The sequence below is a fragment of the Arvicanthis niloticus genome, chromosome 12, assembly GCF_011762505.2.
Source record: "Arvicanthis niloticus isolate mArvNil1 chromosome 12, mArvNil1.pat.X, whole genome shotgun sequence".
In the NCBI taxonomy this organism is placed as follows: domain Eukaryota; kingdom Metazoa; phylum Chordata; class Mammalia; order Rodentia; family Muridae; genus Arvicanthis; species Arvicanthis niloticus.
The window spans coordinates 19,882,569-19,899,548 of record NC_047669.1 but is presented as its reverse complement, the minus strand read 5'-3'; the positions used below and the strand labels follow the sequence as shown (position 1 = coordinate 19,899,548).

Below are 16,980 nucleotides of genomic sequence, written 5' to 3'. Positions count from 1 at the left end.
CCACTACCCATGTCAGGCAGTTCCAGTAACCACAGCTCCAGAAAGTCACACCCATACTCAGAAAGTCATACCCCAGACAGATACATTAGAAAAAAGAAGCAATGTCAAAACTATGTATTAGCCAGGCATGGTGGCTCACGCTTTTAATATCAAGGAGCCAGATCTCTGCCTTCCAGGCCGGTTATGGCTGCATTCCGAGACAGTGTCTGTCTAGGGCTAGTGGGGAAGGTTACACACTATATGATTATAACTATATGACATTCCTGAAATGGGAAAACGATAGAAATGATGAAAAGGAAAAGACCAATAGGAGAGGGGATGAGAAGAACAGGCAGAGCACAGGATTTTTAGGACACCTAAGAGTTTATATGAGGGCTGGAGAGATGGCTCAGCGGTTAAGAGCACTGACTATTCTTCCAAAGATCCTGAGTTCAATTCCCAGCAACCACACGGTGGCTCACAACCATCTGTAATGGGATCCAATGCACTCTTCTGGTGTGTCTGGAGACAGCTACAGTGTACTCATATAAATAAAAATAAAAATAAAAATAATATTTAAGCGTTCATATGACAGTATGTGAACTATGGACTCTGGGTGCCAATCTGGGCTCATCAAGTATAACATAAACCAGTCTGGTAAGAAACCTTGATAAGGCACAAGTCTGAATATGAGAGTAGAGTATAAGGGGGAAAAACTCCCAGTTTTCCTTTCAATTTTACGGTGAACTTAAAACTGTTCTTAAAAATTTAAGTTTTAAATTCATAAAGTACACATAAATGGTTTAAGTAGTCAAAACCTCCAACTGCTGAGAAGTTGCTGGTTAGCTCTCTCGAAACTTAGTCCTCTCTAGAGATGCATCAATCCTAAAAATATAGGGGTTACTTTAGCACGAATACCTATTGGAGGTGAGGGGGGAGACGAAGCAGCGGGAACAGCAGCAGTAGCAGCAGCAAAATGGCTGGATAGGGTCTGAGCAACTGAGGGTCCAGCCTCTGAGCAGGGAGTTCTAATACAGGGCGCTAATGAACTTCCTAAACGCTTGTTCATCAGAGTCTACAAATCTGTGGAGACCCTTTGGAATGGATGCATTCACAGATATACAACGCTGCACTCCCCACCTTAACTCAAATGGTGAAAAACACCGGTTATCACCGAGGGGCGGGGATTGCAGGAGAATGATCCGTCTCTAGGGGGAAAAAACACCGCACTTATCCCAAATAACGAAATTACAGCCAAATGGAGAGTTCAACAAATGTTTCTTCCTCTGTCGCTTGTCTTTAACGTGACTCTGGAAGTCCATTTCCCGACAGAGCAGTAAGCCAAGACCCCCTTACTGCGCACACTCGCCTCTCACCCTGGGTGTGTCCGCCTCCCAGCGACCCCCTCGGCCCGCCGGAAACAGCAGCGAGCCTCTCCAGGGCCAGACTCCGGGGGACGCGCCCACTGACACCGCGGGCCACGCCACCACGGACGTGCGTGACCGCGCCCACGCGGCCCTCCGGTATGCCGCGCCTGTGAGTCTATTTCCACTCAGCTCCGGGTCATCCTCCGGCCTCGAGACCGCACCCACCAGACCCAGCCAGGGCAGCCCGGTCCGGCCCGCTAGGCCCGGCCCCAGGCCCGAAGCCTCCGCCGCCCCTCTCCTCACCGTGTCGACCCCTGAGCCGTCTTCCCTGGTGCCCTCGGTCTCCTCACCGACCGAGGCTTCCAGCACAGCGCCAGGGCCGCCCAGCGGCTCCAGGGGTTCAGGCTGCAACAGCTTCTCAGGGTCCGGAGGTGCCTGCTCCATAGCTGCAGTTTGGCACCGCGAGTCCAGTGCGCCTGCGCCGTGCCTTGGGCCCCAGCCGTCCCGCCCTTTGCTTGCGGTAGCCCCGCCCCGCGCTCGCGGTAGTCCCGCCCTTGCCCACAGAAACCCCTCCTAAGCCGTGGAGACCCCAGAAAGCTAGACCATCAGCCAAGACCTGCGACCGAGGGAAGTAGGGGAAAGCTAGGGGGATCTGCAGAGGGTCAGCAACAAAACTGGAAATCTAGGAGAGCCGGTGAAGACATAAAGAAACGAAGGTCAAGGGAACTCAAGAAATAAGTGCAGAAGTCACTCAGATTGGGATCCCCTCAAGTAATTGTGTCATTCAAAAGAAAGAGCTGTCTTCTGACCGTCGCCCTTACTTTGCATACACAATTCCGTTTCCCCACGCAAAGACCAGAGCAACATCAATTATTAACTTTTAGAGAGTTGAGTAACACACTCAGTAAAAGATAACGCTTGAGGATTTGAGAGAGGTAAGGACTGGCTGAGGCAGGCTGGAGAGCCCCATTGTAAGTGTTTAAACTTTAGACGGTGACCGGATAATTTTCTACAAAAGTAATTTCCTGAACCTATCCCTTGGCAAGATTCCCTGTGGTGACCTGAAGAAAAATGCTCACCGACTGTAGCCCTGCCTTTGGATAGGTATTTTTGTACAAAACCTGGTCTCGGACCAAAACTAATCTTTCTCCCCAAACAGCCATTTTGAGTTGTGAAACACAATTTCTTCCTGGATTGGTGGCAGAGTTCCGATCATGCTCAAAGCACTTTCTTTTGTTATTTTACAATATTTTGTTTTCTAATCCAGCTTCCCCTAGCTAGACTTTTTAAGGCAGGGACTACTCTCCGTATCCTCTCCCCATTCCTTCCTCACAGAACCTAGACTATTTATGTTTGAAGGTATTTTATTGTTCACCAGGGATTAGTTATACCAGGCAAATTCCCAGAATACATATTTTAAATCAGAAGACTGTTTTATGAATCACATGAGGATAGATTTGTTCTCGTTCTCTTGTGTTCTTTCCTCAGTTTCTGAGATCTCAGAATACTAGGTCCTAGAGCCAGCAGGATGTTGGCTGTGAGCTGACCAGCGGGTGAGAACGAGGGAATGACACCTGGCTTTGTAAGGCCTGAGGGAGACCATGCTGCTGTCTACTGTTTTGTTTAAAAACTAGCCTGGTGGCAGTGGTAGCAGCACACGCTTTTAATTCCAGCACTTGGGAGGCAGAGGCAGGAGGGTCTCTGAGTAGAGGCCAGCCACATAGTGATTTCCAGGACAGCCTGGGCTACGGAGACACTGTCACTAAATAAATAAACAATAAAATAATACATAAAAACTAAAACGGAGCAGATTCATTGGTTCCCTCTTTGTTCATACTCCTTTGTGTGCAATGTGTGTGAAAAAAAAATTCAGGGCTGGTTATGTAGCATCTGATACTAAGAGAAATTCCCTGTGTTGTCTCCCTGATGCTCCCACCTAAATATTTTCATGGTGTCTTGACGTAGGACTTTCTTTTGTTCTGCAATATAAAAGCTTTATGACTAGGCGAAGCAAAGTGGTAGAGAGCCTGCCTGACAGCCGAACGACCGTGTTGACACCAGGCATGTACAAGGTTCTAGTTTCAGTCACCAGAATGAGAAGAGGGAAGAAAGGTGGTAAAGAGAGAGATGGAGAGAAAGAGCAGTCAAAGGGGTTTGGTTTGGTTGGGTTTTTATTTGGTGGAGTTTATTTGTTTTGAAACAGAGCCTCACTATGTAGTCTGGCTGGCTTCCAGCTCACAGAGCCATGCCTGACCAAAAGGGTTCTTGAAAAACCCAACAGAGCAAAAAGCATGTGTGGTGGCTCATGCCCATAATCCCAGCCCTGGGGAACCAGAGGCAGCCTCCTGTGGTGGCTCACCCCTGAGCCCTCTCAGCTGTCTCAGATGATGTGGAAGCCCACTGCATGCAAGTTACTACAAGCAATTGAAGCCAGAGGGTCAGTCCCTGTCTCCCACGCTTTTATCATCTAACAGAGAATGGCTCTGAGTCCTGGTCAGACAGCAGAGTTCTGAGTCAGCTGGTTAACTATAGGAACCACAGAGATGAGGCCCTAATGGGAATGGAGGGTGGTTTTCTGTGGTGGTGTTTTTTCCTTCTGTGGATAAATTAAGGTGTTATCACAAGACATTGGTGGTGCATGCCTTTAATCCCAGCACTCCAGAGGCAGAGGCAAACAGATTTCTGAGTTTGGGGCCAGCCTTGTTCATAGAGTGAGGTCCAGGACAGCCAAGACTACACAGAAGAACCCTGCCTTGAACCCCACCCCCACAAAAATTAAGGCATTATCTAATATAACCTCTCATTTTGCAGATGTGGAGAAAGAAACTTGGCTATAATCAATACCAAGAGCTTGTTAGTAGCAGAGCTGAGACACAACCCCAAGTCCTACAGTCAGGTAGAGGGACTGCGGGGCATCCAACCCAGAGCCAGCTGGCCCTCCTGGGGCAGCCATGTCCTTTTCTACAGTGGCAGGAGGCTGAGGCCTGGCTAATGAGAGGACTGAGCCCGGTAGCCAGCTGGCTGCCTGTGACTGTAAACAGAATCCTAGACCCAAAAGTGTGCAGGGACCTGAGAACAGTACGACCTCCAGGACAGAAGTGACAACAGGTGCAGCAGCTTGTAGCTCCAGAATGAAGGAAACAGGAAGTGGGAGCTCATGGGAAAAGGTGAGGGCATTGGCTTGAGATTTGTGGGGAAGGGAAGAGGTGTGTGGGCTACTGAGGACTGCGGTTACCTAGCAGAAAATCAGAAAAGCCCGTCCTTCCTTCCTCCCTCCCTCCCTCCCTCCCTCCCTCCCTCCCTCCCTTCCTTCCTTCCTTCCTTCCTTCCTTCCTTCCTTCCTTCCTTCCCATCTCTTCCTCCACCCAGAGGTTCACTGCGGAACCAGGATGGCCTTAGACTGTTGGACCTCCTTCCTCCACCACTGAGTGATGGAAAAACAGGTGAGTGCCACTACCACACTGGGTAGAAACTCTCTGCCTAGAAGTCCATTCTGCAAAAGTCCTGCCTTATTCAGAGGAAGGCTTCCTGTAGGGAAGGAACACTCCATCTGGAGGAGGTGATTCTGGCTGTAAGCAATGACTTTACAAACCGGAGAATGGGTTTGGATTTCCCTCCACTGGAAACCAGGATCCAGGAGAGGCTTATCCACTCAGCCTCTGCTCTGACACCCCATGCAGGGCTGGGTGTGAGGAGGAAAAGGAGGCAAGGACAGTGTTGCATGTTTCTATAACCCACCACATGTACACATGTGCACACATATGAAATGGATGAAAAAAAGAGGCTAAGGGAGCTCTGGGCACACCACACTGGTGCTGTAAAGAGGGGGCACACATGTGACCCCACTGAGGAACTTTCACTTATTACTTCTGTGGGAGGTTTCCCCTCAGGCTTTACAGCAGGCAGGAGATAAGAATGGAACTTGGATCAATGTTAAACCTGAGACTCTCAGAGAAAGACCAGTACCACAATTTCTGAGCCACATTTGAAGCCAGCTTTAATTGAATACTGGCAAAGATGATGGACTCCGGTCAGGTTCATTCAGGGATTCTGCAGAGGCTTGTAAAGGCAAACACAAGGCTTCCATCTTTCCCATCACATCCAATCAGAGGCAAGCGTGTACTTCATGCCTGAGTACCTCTGACCTACATGTGATCAAACACATCTGGTGTGGTCAAACAAACTTGCTTAGGGAAACAAAAACATGTGGCTTGTTATTGCCCATAAGCAGCAGGCACCAGCATCTCAGGAAGTGTCTGTCCTTAGGCAAGGGGCTTATAGGTAAGACATTTTTGTCCATGGCTCTTTCAGACACAGTAATTAAAACTTAAAACATAGCTTTGGCTTTCATGTCAGTCTGATTGTGATAACAGTGCTGGGCCAAGACTGCTTGGAGTCCAACCCCAATCTTTTGGGATCAAACAGATGAGACATCCTAAATGCTGCTATTTTGTTTTCAGACTCCATTTTGATCATAAGGTGAAATGAAGTTTAAGTTCACAGGCTCTAGGGCTCTTTCCAGATGGGTAGCCAACTTCCTCCTTATTCTCCTTTTGTTCCTCAAAACGTAATTGTTTCTAACCAGGAAAGAACAAATGATTCTGATTGATGAAAAATGTGATGTAATTTAGCGCATATGTTTGTGGATTTTGGGCTTTAAAAGTCTGTGACATGGAGCTGGAGAGATGGCTCAGTGGTTAAGAGCATTGACTTCCAAAGGTCCTGAGCTAAACTCCCAGCAAGCATATGGTGGCCTACAACCATCTATACAGGGATCTAATGTCCTCTTCTGATGTGTCTGTAGACAGCAAAAGTGTACTCACATATATAAAATAAATAAATCTTAAAAAAAAAAAGTCTGTAACATTCTGACATGAGGTCACAGTTCAGCTGCTGAGTCTGTCCTGTGACCCTGATGGATCAGTACAATAAATGAGAGCACAGTTCTTACGGGCCCAGTGTAGTAAACATTTGTCATCTGCTTCAGTACTCACTAAGATGAACATTTGAAGATGCAGTCAGCTCCTGAGTCTGTGCTGTTGTCTCCAACTGGTCAGTTTTTGCAGGTGGGTGTCCTTAGAAGTGGGTGTGGTGGTCATGAGGGAGGAAAGCTCTGTCTGTCTCTCTGTCTCTCTCACTTGGTCTTCTTGGTGGTTGGTTTGTTTGGGTTTTTGTTTGTTTGTTTGTTTGTATCTTGAGATAGAGAAGCATGTAGTAGAGGATGACTTTGATCTCCTTTCCGATCTTCCTGCCTCTGCCTCACAAGCTGGCATTACATATGTTACCCATGTCTGGCTCAGCTGTGTAACGTCACTTCCCTTCTCTTTTAAATTTTAATTAAACTTTCAGAAAAATTAATGCATGCACTTGAGACAGAGGTCAAATGTACAGGATTCAATCAGGAACAAAAAACCATCCTTTGGTTTCTAATCTGCAGTCTCTTACCTTCTAACCTTTGAGCCAATTACCATATGATTTTTCCAGAAACAAAATTATTTGGTCTTAGAAACACAGCATGCTACCCAGCCAATAGCTTTTCAGTCTGGTTATTGGGACTTTGTAGTTCAAAGGCAGCTACATACAAGGCTATTTAAACACCAAGTTCAGAGGGAAGGTATCTAACCAGAATAAATATGGCACATTTAGCTAAACAGAGACATTTAAATTTCTAGCTCTTATGAGAATTATGCTATTTTTGCCAATAAATTTAAATAAAGTTTTAGAAAGCTAGAAAATCTCTATGGGCCAGACTTTATAGCCAGAAGCTTGCCCTCAGTCCCAGAAGGAGGTTCCTGGCAGAGATTTGTAACTTTCTACTTGCATGCTTGGCCTTTTGTAATGAGATTCATAGATACAATCACCAGTAACACGAGTGGGCGTCATCAGTAGCTGTGCTTGAAACCAGCCAAGAAGACAAGCACTAGATTCAGAGAGTTACTTAACCAGGATCTTACCTAACACAGAGAAAACAAAACTGTACATTCTGTATGATTTCATCATACTAAGTTCACAAAAAATAATAATCTGTGACCGAACAGAGAGTAGTTGCCTTCTGGGTAACGGAAGGCTCTGGGAAAGCTAGGCATGGCGGCAGATGCCTGTAATCCCAGCACTTGGGAGATAGAAGGAGATGGAGAGTTCAGGGCCAACATGGGCACTTAAGATCCTATCTCTGTGCCTGTGTCTGTCTCTCTGTTTCTCATACTCACACACACCAGCAGCAGCAGCAGCAGCAGCAGCAATAACAATAAAAATCTCTCAACAGCCAGGTGGCAGGGTTGGCACACACTTGTAATCTCAACACTCAGGAGGCAGAGGCAGACAGATCTCTATGAGTGTGAGCCCAGTCTGGTCTACAGAGCAAGTTCCAGGACAGCCAGGGATTTGTTACACAGACAAGTCCTGTCTCTAAAAACAAAAACAAAAACAAAAACAAAAACAAAAACAAAAACAAAAACAAAAAAAAAAAAACCAACCAAACAAAAGATTGGCTAAGGAGAGTAAAACTACTCTGTCATCTATGTAGAAAATTGGAATCTACAGAAAATCTTCATGAAGTGTTTAATAGGCTGTAACATATCAGTAAAAGATAAAAAAAAGTAAAATTGTACTGATTTTTTTTAAAAAATTCACTTATTTACGTATGTATGTATGTATGTATGTATGTATCTGTGTTGTCTTGGTCAGTATTCTATTGTTGTGAAGAGACACCATGGCCATGTCAACTCTTAAAAAGGACAACATTTAATCAGGGCTTGCTGACAATCCCAGAGGTTCAGAGTACATTATTATCATGGCGGGATGTCAGGATGCATTCATGAACCTCAAAAGACCACCAAGAAGCCAGCTCTGATGTATCAGGGTCTCTTTATTACAAAGTCTGCCCTGTACTTCGTCATAGATCTCAAGTAGTCAGGTAGTGAGACTTCCAGCTCTGTCCCTCTTCAGCATTGTTTGGCTATTCTAGATCTTTCTACTTTCACATAAACATAAGAGCAAGTTTGTCAGTTTCTACAAAAACCTCCTAGGACCAGGACTTTGATATCGGATCAGGTTGTAGCTCTCAGCTACTTCTCCAGGGATGTGCTTTGGTTTGGCTTCTATTTTTCCCTTAATCTGTACGTTTGTAAGTATGTTGTGGATAGGCCCTGGTCTTGTATTTTGATGTTAATTCTGCTTTCCAGGGAGGGGCTGCAAACAAGGAGTGAATCAGTATTCCAGTGGTGACTTCATGTGAACCTTCTGCCCACCTTAATTTGTAAAATAAAGGCTAGAGCCGATGATTGGGCAGTAGAAGGGGGATGAAGCAGAAAAAGTTTGGAGGAGAGGGAGAGAGAGGAAGAAGGAGAGGCAAGATGACAGATGTTACCCTTGTGTCTCTAACAATTATTCTTATTAAAGTTAGATAACTTATGTTAACAATTTTTTTTTTTTTTTTGAGACAGGGTTTCTCTGTGTAGCCCTGGCTGTCCTGGAACTCACTCTGTAGACCAGGCTGGCCTCGAACTCAGAAATCCGCCTGCCTCTGCCTCCCAAGTGCTGGGATTAAAGGCGTGCGCCACCACTAGGTTAACAATTTTAATTGTGTGGGCATCTTATGTATTGAGTATTTGCTAATATATAAATCCATGGGATAATCTTTAAACATTAAGAGTCTTATTTCTACCAGGTACTAGAATTGATATATCTACTGCATGGGGGTGGTGGATATTCCCCGGGTCTGGGGGACTGGACACCACGGATCTGATTGCTGATCGGTGGAGGCAACAGCCACGCCAATGTCTTGTGGGTCCCAGGCTGTGGTTGTTAATGCATGAACTTAGAGCGGGAACATAGTGGCTGAGAGCTAGCTGGACCAACTGCCTCTTTTCTAATACCTGCCACAACAAATGTAAGGGTCCATGATTCCCCAAAGAATGATACCCTGGACTCTTGACAACAAGTATATACATGCAAAGAGTGTTTTATTCTGCAGAAGCCCATCATGCTGGGGTCTCCTACTACCAAGATAGAAAGACAACCAAGTGAGCTCGCAGGCCTGATTTAAAGCACATTAGGGGATTCAGGAGTAGGTGACCTTTATCTTGCTCTGAAGACCCCCCCCCCACTCGGGAGACCCTTACTCAAGTCTCAGGAAATCATGACCACCCAAAAATCACAAGAAACCATATCTGGATGCAATCAGCAGAGGTTTATTGGGGAGAGTTGGCTAGCCAAGGTCAAACTGCCCATCCACGCAGGAACAAAGTTTGACAAAAGTAAGCTGAGGAGCTTTTTTATAGCACGGGGTGGGGAAAGGGAGGAATTTTCACGCGGTTACACGTGATTGGTTGTTTTACAAGTTTTGAACATCAGCAGGCTATAACACTGGGAAAACATCAAGGGGGGGGAGGTTAACCAAGAACAGTGGAAAGTTAGCTAGTTCTTGGAACCACCCAGATGACTTGCATCTTTCCCTGTGGTCAGGAATATGTCTTCTTGCTCTGGGTCTTCCCCACCCTGAGGCTTGAGGAATGTTAATCCAGCATCCTCTGATTTAGGGATAATGTCCTCCACCCAGAATGTGTCCCAGGGCAGTGAAGGCCTGAAATCTTACATCCAGTTCTGCTTTCTGGAACTTGCATTCTTTTGCTCAGGTCTAGGGTAAAGAAAAAGCCTGTATGTATTTCATAACATGGTATTCATAATTTTTCACTCTACAGCTCCATCTCTAGGGACATTCCATTACCAGGGTGTGGGGGCTGGAAACTGTTACTGGGGATGTCTGGAAACTGTTGCTAATCCATTGCCCTTGCTTCAGGCCAGGTGGCTGGTCAGATTCTGATAGCAGGGCAGTTTCTGACTAGCTTTCTGAAGCCTGGGTTTTTTTCTAGTAACTGACTTTCCTGGGCTTGCCTGGACTTGCTTAGTTCTTAGGCCTAGTCTCTGGGGCTGCCAATTTGAAGCCTGTCATGGAGTCATCCTGTCTCGGGGTATCTATAGAATTTGAAATTAGATTTATACCACTCCATTCTGGGAAATTAAAACTATCTTCCCTTTCATTCAGTTGGGGATTTTCCTCCTTGCCCCCTTTTGGGGGTGGGGTGTCACTGCAGGTTAGATTTCTGGGATTCTGCCTGTAAATGATCATTCATTTGCTGGACTGATGTTTAGATTTATGAGAGTATTTCCAGAGATGGCTGATGTGTAATTCGGTGAAGTGAGGGAGACCTATTCTCATGTGGCTAGCACCATCCAGTAAGATGGGGTCTGGACAGAATGAAATGTAGAAAGCAGATGTTCATTGCACACATGCCAACATGTATGATGTGTTTAAATAAGAATGGCTCCCAGAGCTCATATTTTTAATGCTTAGTCATCAGGAAGTGGCATTATTTGAAAAGGCTTAGGAGGCATGGCCTTGTTGAGGAAGTGTGTCGCTTGCCAGCCTCCATGCTCCCCACCATGATAATGGACTAAACCTCTAAAACTGCAAGCCAGCTCCCAATGAAATGTTTCCTTTTATAGTAGCTGCCTAGGCCACGGTGTCCCTCCATAGCAATAGAACAGTGACCATGACCCAACCTCATCTTCAACTGGTGCAGTTTGGTTGCTGTCAAGGCCCAAGGCTCCACTGAACTTCCGATGTGGACTCACACTAGGAACAGCCTGACCCTCAGGAGGGCATTGCTGGGTCTGTATCACTGATCCCTCCAGCATGAGGCTTCCAGCTTCTTGACTTTGTGCACAGAGGACAGCTTGCAGGTGTCATTTCTCTCTTCCACCATGTAGGTAGCTCCCAGAGAGAAAATGGAAATTGTCAGACTATAAATCCAGACTGCCTCAAACTTGAGATGCCCCTGCTTCCTGGGATTGAAGGCCTATGCCTATACCCTTGTTAACTGCATTTTTATTTTATTTTATTTTTTTAGTGAACATGTTAGTTAGGGTTCTCTAAAGGAACAGACCTGGTAAATGAAAGTGTGTCTCATACATATAAAGGAGGTTTATTGGATTCCATTGTACACTTTAAGCATTCTTGCTTCTGTATATTAATAGTTAAAATAGTGACCCTTAAAAACTCGTTAAATAAGCCGGGCGGTGGTGGCGCACGCCTTTAATCCCAGCACTTGGGAGGCAGAGGCAGGTGGATTTCTGAGTTTGAGGCCAGCCTGGTCTACAGAGTGAGTTCCAGGACAGCCAGGGCTATACAGAGAAACCCTGTCTCGAAAAACCAAAAAAAAAAAAACAAAACAAAACAAAACAAAAAAACAAAAAACAAAAACAAAAAAAAATTCGTTAAATGTTGTTGCTGGTGAGATGGCTCAGGGATTAAGAGCACTTCCTGCTCTTCCAGGGGACTAAAGTCAAGTGGCTCACAACTGCCTGTAACTCTGGTTCTAGGTCTCCAACACCCTCTTCTGGCTTCCACAATGTGCACATAAAGCTTCACAAACATACACAAATAAAAATAAAAAACTCATTAAATCCCCCCGGCAATGGGCAAAGAGACACCCTGTTGGTGGTGGTGTTCTGGAACAGAACAGATGGCAGTCCTTCTAGCTCGATGCCTTGTGGTGGCCATAGCTGCTCTATGCCTAGGACTCAAAAATCAAATCAAATCCAGGCAGCGCAGTACAGGAGCAGGAAGACAGAGACCTGTGGACTCTCATGCCACCAACAGACTTGCCTTCCTGCACAGGTAGGCCACAGACACGTGCTTGCAGTCACATCACATAACACAGATGAATGATGTCATCCAGGGACCTGCCAGCCAAGTGGCCAGCCTGGAGCAGGAGCCAGCAGAGTGTGTAAGTAATGGTGGTCATATGGGAGAGAAAGAAATGGAGTAGCTTGAGCACTGTGAGGAGAGATGGAACTGGAGACTCGAGCCTGTTCTGAGTGGCCAGCCCTGACACCTGGGGCCAAGGTGGGGTCCCAGCCCCAGATGCTACTGAGGGCCATGTCAGCATCTGTGGCTACGTAGTGGCAGAGGTTGGTTGTTGTAGTAATTATTTTAAAAATGGCCACTGGTCAATCTGACTATCTAAGCTCAGCGTCTCTGCCTAGCTGAGCCACATGGCCAGAGGCCACGTGTGCGCCACAGCTAGAAACGGCCAGTTAGAAACACCAGCCCTGCCACCCACGAGATGCCAGCATAATTTAGTAATCAGTATCAATAACAAGATACCTTTACAATCAGAGATGTAACCAATACCCAACCTAGATATACCAACTACCTTTGACTGCTACAGACAAGCAAACATCAGCCTCCACGTCCACTTCTCTCCTTCTCCGTCTCCCCTAGCTCTTCCTCTTTCTTCTCCTCTTCCTCTCCTTTTCTCCTCCTCTTCCTCTCCTTACTCCTCCTCTTCCTCTCCTTTCTCCTCCCATCTTAGCTCCTCCTACAGTTGGTGTCAATGTTCAAGGCTCATATTACCACTACAGAACATGGAGATATTCCTGGTAGGATGTCCCGTCACTGTGCAGCACTCTGGAGAGCTGGCCCCATTTTTCACCAGCTGCAGCACTGGGAGTGCACCCAGTGGAAGCTAGGTGAACCAGCCCCAAGGGTAAGAACATGGGAGAGCTGGCCCCTCAACTCATTGGCTGTGGTGCAGGGATAATGGCTTCCCTGCCTCGCCCCTCAACACGTATGGTGGACAGGAAAGCTGGCCCTAGGGTCATGACAGAGGGAGAGGCATCTATGCCCCTTGCTGGCTGCAGCACTTGAGAAACGGACCCTGCATCATGTCTGACCAGCACAGTAGGGCTGGCCCTGGTGGTGTGGGTCACAAGTGACTGTCCCTGAGGGTATGATTGAGGGAGGAATGGCCCTGCCACTCCTCTGCCTTGAGGTGGCCTGGGAGATACCCTTTGCTTTCTCACTCCTCACTACCTGAGGCAGTTGAGAGAGCTGACCCTGGGGTCATGAGAGTGGGTGATCTGTCTGTGTCCCTTATGGGCTGCAGCACTCCGCTGTGGAGCTGGCCCTGCCAGCAAAGCCACAGCTTGACTGGGCAGCACAGTAGAGCTGGCTCTGGAGGTATAGGTGCAGGTGAATGGCCCCCAAGCATTAGAGTTGGAGAGCAACCTGCCTCCTGCAGATGGTGGTACTGGATGGCCTACCTGAAGCAGTGCTGGAGAGCTCCCCCTCATGGTGCAGATGAGAGTTGGCACATTGACCAGCTCAGCCCAGATCCAACATCTGTATCCACCTCAACATCTGTATCATCTGCTAAAGGTTGGGACACGTGACAAGGCCAGTCCTTCTGTTCCAAAGCTGCAGGATCTCCATGACACAGGGCAACAGCAGGGTAACAGGAAGGAGTCCTGATGAGGATCCGAATACTGATGGAGTCACAGAAGCCAGAGATCTTGAGCGAGACCAATGACTGATTGGAATGAACATCTGAAAGTAAAGATGTGTGGACAGAGGAATATAATGTGGGACGCACAGTGTCACACTACAGCTGCCACAATGGGAGATGTTTTCTCTACTTTATTCTGTTGCTACTCATGTGTTTTATGTTAACAGGGAGGTTGCAAGAGTGAAGGGCAGATGTGAAGGCACAGGGAGATGAGTGAATGATGGAAAACTCACAGAGAATTAAAAACAAAAAATCTCATTAAATCTAGCCATGGTGGGGCATGCCTTTAACTGGAGAGGCAGGGTAGGTGGATCTGAGCTTAAAGCTAGTCTGGTGCAGAGTTCCAGGTTGGCCAGGCTGTGTACTGAGAACTTGACCCAGGCTAGCCAGACTGTGTACTGAGAACTTGTCCCAGGCTAGCCAGGCTGTGTACTGAGAACTTGTCGCAGGCTAGCTAGGCTTCGTACTGAGAACCTGACTCACAACAAAAACAAGGAACAACAAACACTTGGGAACCTAAATTTATTCTGTAAACTTGGGAGTAGGAAGGGTTAAGGGCTTTGTTTTTTTTTTGTTTTTTTTTTTTTCCTGTTTAGAGTCAGGGTTTTACCTTGTACTTCAGGCTTGCCTCAAACTCAAGCTCATGCCATAGCCTCAGGATTTCAGCACACACTGTTACCAATTTATGAAGAAAATCTACCCCCCCAACTACCAAATATAAGCTTTCTTTTCAAACTGAGTAGTTATATACATTTTTAAAGACAATTTTCTTTTATTTGAAAGTATTTTTTTTTTCATACATAACGGTTTCATCTCCTCCTACTCCTCCTGGTTCTCACTACCTTCCTTTCACCTGGATCCATACCCTTTTTGTGTCTCATTAGACAATAAGAGGCATCTAAAGACTAATAATAAAATATAACACAGTAAGTGTGGTGGTTTAAAAGATGGCTCCCCCAAACTCATAGGGAGTGGCACTATTAGGAGGTGTGGCCTGGCTGGAGGAGGTGTGACCTTGTTAGAAGAAGTGATCACTAGGAACAGGTTTTGAGGTTTCAGAAGCTCAAGCCAGGCCTACTATGGCTCATTTTTTTTTCCTTCTGCAGCAACACGTCTGCCTGCATGCCACCATGCCTCCTGCCATGATGATAAAGAACTAAGGCACTGAAACTGTAAGCCAGCCCCAATTGAATGCTGTCCTTTGTAAGACCAAAGAAAAAGCAAAGGAACATAGACACTGGGACACACGTTTGTTCAGGAATCCCGTAAAAACACAAACCCGAAGATGCCACTGAGTTTGTCTTGTGTTGGCCATTTATGTTCCCCCGTGCAACTCCCTAGGAGAGGATTAATTTTTCACTTACAGGTGGCTATCAGTTGGCGACAGCTTTTGGGTTGGGGTGTGTGTCACAAATGCAAACTCTTCCCCCATTTATAAAAGAGATGCCAACACTGCTGTTCTCTATTTTTTTATTTTATTTTTTTCAATTTTCCCAACACATGAACTATAGCTCATTTTGAGATTTATTTTTCAGTGCACTTCACAGCAAAAATGAAAAGGGAATCATTAAAATGGTTGTACACAGACCAATTCTTTTAATTTACAATTTGCTGAAAAATCATTGTTGCTGTTCTCATCCTATGAACCCTACTAAGAGAACGGTTTCTCAGAGCACAGACAGAGCCGCCTGGCACGGCCTATGAGTGACAGGTGCGTTTGCACACTGACTGGAAGACCACATGGGCAAGAGCAGGGTAAGGCACCACTCTGGACAGTAAGGTAGCTCGCAGTAACAAGAGTCAGCACCACGAGTGGGTGCTCAGCAAATACTTGAATAAATGAAAACCATAATTAGCACGATTCTGTTCATCGCCAGCAAGTCTTCAACCCCAAAAACATACTTATTAAAAACCAATTTTTACCTGAATACAGATTCCTGCTTTTTGGTTCATACTCTTTCTTCAGTGTTTACATTTCCTTGAAAAATAAAATAAAACCATACTTTATGTGTACTCAGCCACAGACATAATTGAATTCCTGACAGACATGAACAGGTTTTAGTTTTAACTTTTGAGTGAACAGAGGTCAGATAAAGCAAACTTGCTCAGAATAGCACATAATACTGAATATGAACCTACAAATAAAAATAGGTAAGGAAAAGTAACAGCTTTGTTTCTTAATATTTGCTATTTTTTTTTATGCCTTAGTTCTTGAGAAAGGCCAAAATTTCATATTGACATGAACACATTTTAAAAAATTGTCTCTTAAAGTGTAATATTTAATAAAACTAGGTATTGAAAAATGTTCTGAAATTTTTCAAGTCAATGTTGTTTTCAAGTATATTAAAATGCTCAGAAGAAAAAACTCCTCCATGGTTACAATTCTAATTATAAATACACTTTTAAAAGAAAGTTCCAACAGAGCGATTGATGGGCTTCCTCAGACACAGGCATGGCCCCCGGAGGAAGAGAGGCCTTGGTACTACAGCCCAGTGATGTGTGAACACTGACTTCAGGCACAGCGGCTGAATCCACTTGAAGGTCACGTTCCTCTCCCTCTTGGCTGGCTTACAAGAGCAGTGAATACTTCAGCTATGGACAGAAAGCAAAACAGACGCTGCAAGAGACTTTACTTCTTACTACAAAGGAACCAAAGTCACTGAGTTCTCTCTGCTGTTATCTGTTGCCCCGAACAAACCAGAGGCTTGAGCAGCTTTCAGATCAGATCAAAGATGACACATGAAGTGGTAGAGTGGAAGGCTGTAAGATGGTATTGCTCATGTTGGTGAGCAGGCTGGAGAGGCCCATCGGACGTCCTTAACACTTTGGTCTTGCTGCAGGGTGATGGGCTCAGTAGGTACATTCGTGTTCAGGCTGTACAGTTAGGAGACAGGTCACTCAGTGCAACAACTCCATCTGAGAGAGCTTGGGGTACACAGAGAACCTCATTTGGTCCAGTCTTAGAAATCGTGTCACTCTGCTGGTTGTGATGGAATTCCTTTCCATAGGGGTTTGTGATACACCCAGCCATCTCCCTGAAACAAGTGGAAAGGGAGTCAGAGCACCGTCCTGCCAGCATCTCCCATTAAGAACCCAACCAGGACCAACAGCAACATGGAGTTCTCCAGTGCCTCCATGCTTGAAACCTCAGATACTGCCTAAAACTGAGGGGAGATGTTAGCTATGGTTTGCATGTGAACTGTCCCCCACTGTGGGTGTTTAGGAGGTGGTGGGTTGCTGGGTACTGGGAGGCTTTGCCCAGCTCTGCCTCCTATGGACCTGAC

The 16,980-nt window shown here is 45.9% G+C and overlaps 2 protein-coding genes across 5 annotated transcripts in view; both read right to left on the bottom strand.

The window, feature by feature from the left end:
• The window catches only part of Snx4 (sorting nexin 4), a 66,351-nt gene extending 64,515 nt beyond the window's left edge, over positions 1-1,836 (bottom strand). The window contains exon 1 of the mRNA XM_034515536.2: positions 1,650-1,836. Coding sequence (XP_034371427.1) covers positions 1,650-1,790 — 141 coding nt within the window. The 5' untranslated portion in view covers positions 1,791-1,836. The remainder of the gene's footprint in view (positions 1-1,649) is intronic.
• Positions 1,837-15,149: 13,313 nt separating this feature from the next.
• Positions 15,150-16,980, bottom strand: part of Osbpl11 (oxysterol binding protein like 11) — a 63,803-nt gene continuing 61,972 nt past the window's right edge. For all 4 annotated transcript variants that reach the window (XM_034515351.2, XM_076942837.1, XM_034515352.2 and 1 more), the window contains one exon: positions 15,150-16,731. In XM_034515351.2, the coding sequence (XP_034371242.1) occupies positions 16,669-16,731 (63 nt within the window). In that variant the 3' untranslated portion in view covers positions 15,150-16,668. The remainder of the gene's footprint in view (positions 16,732-16,980) is intronic.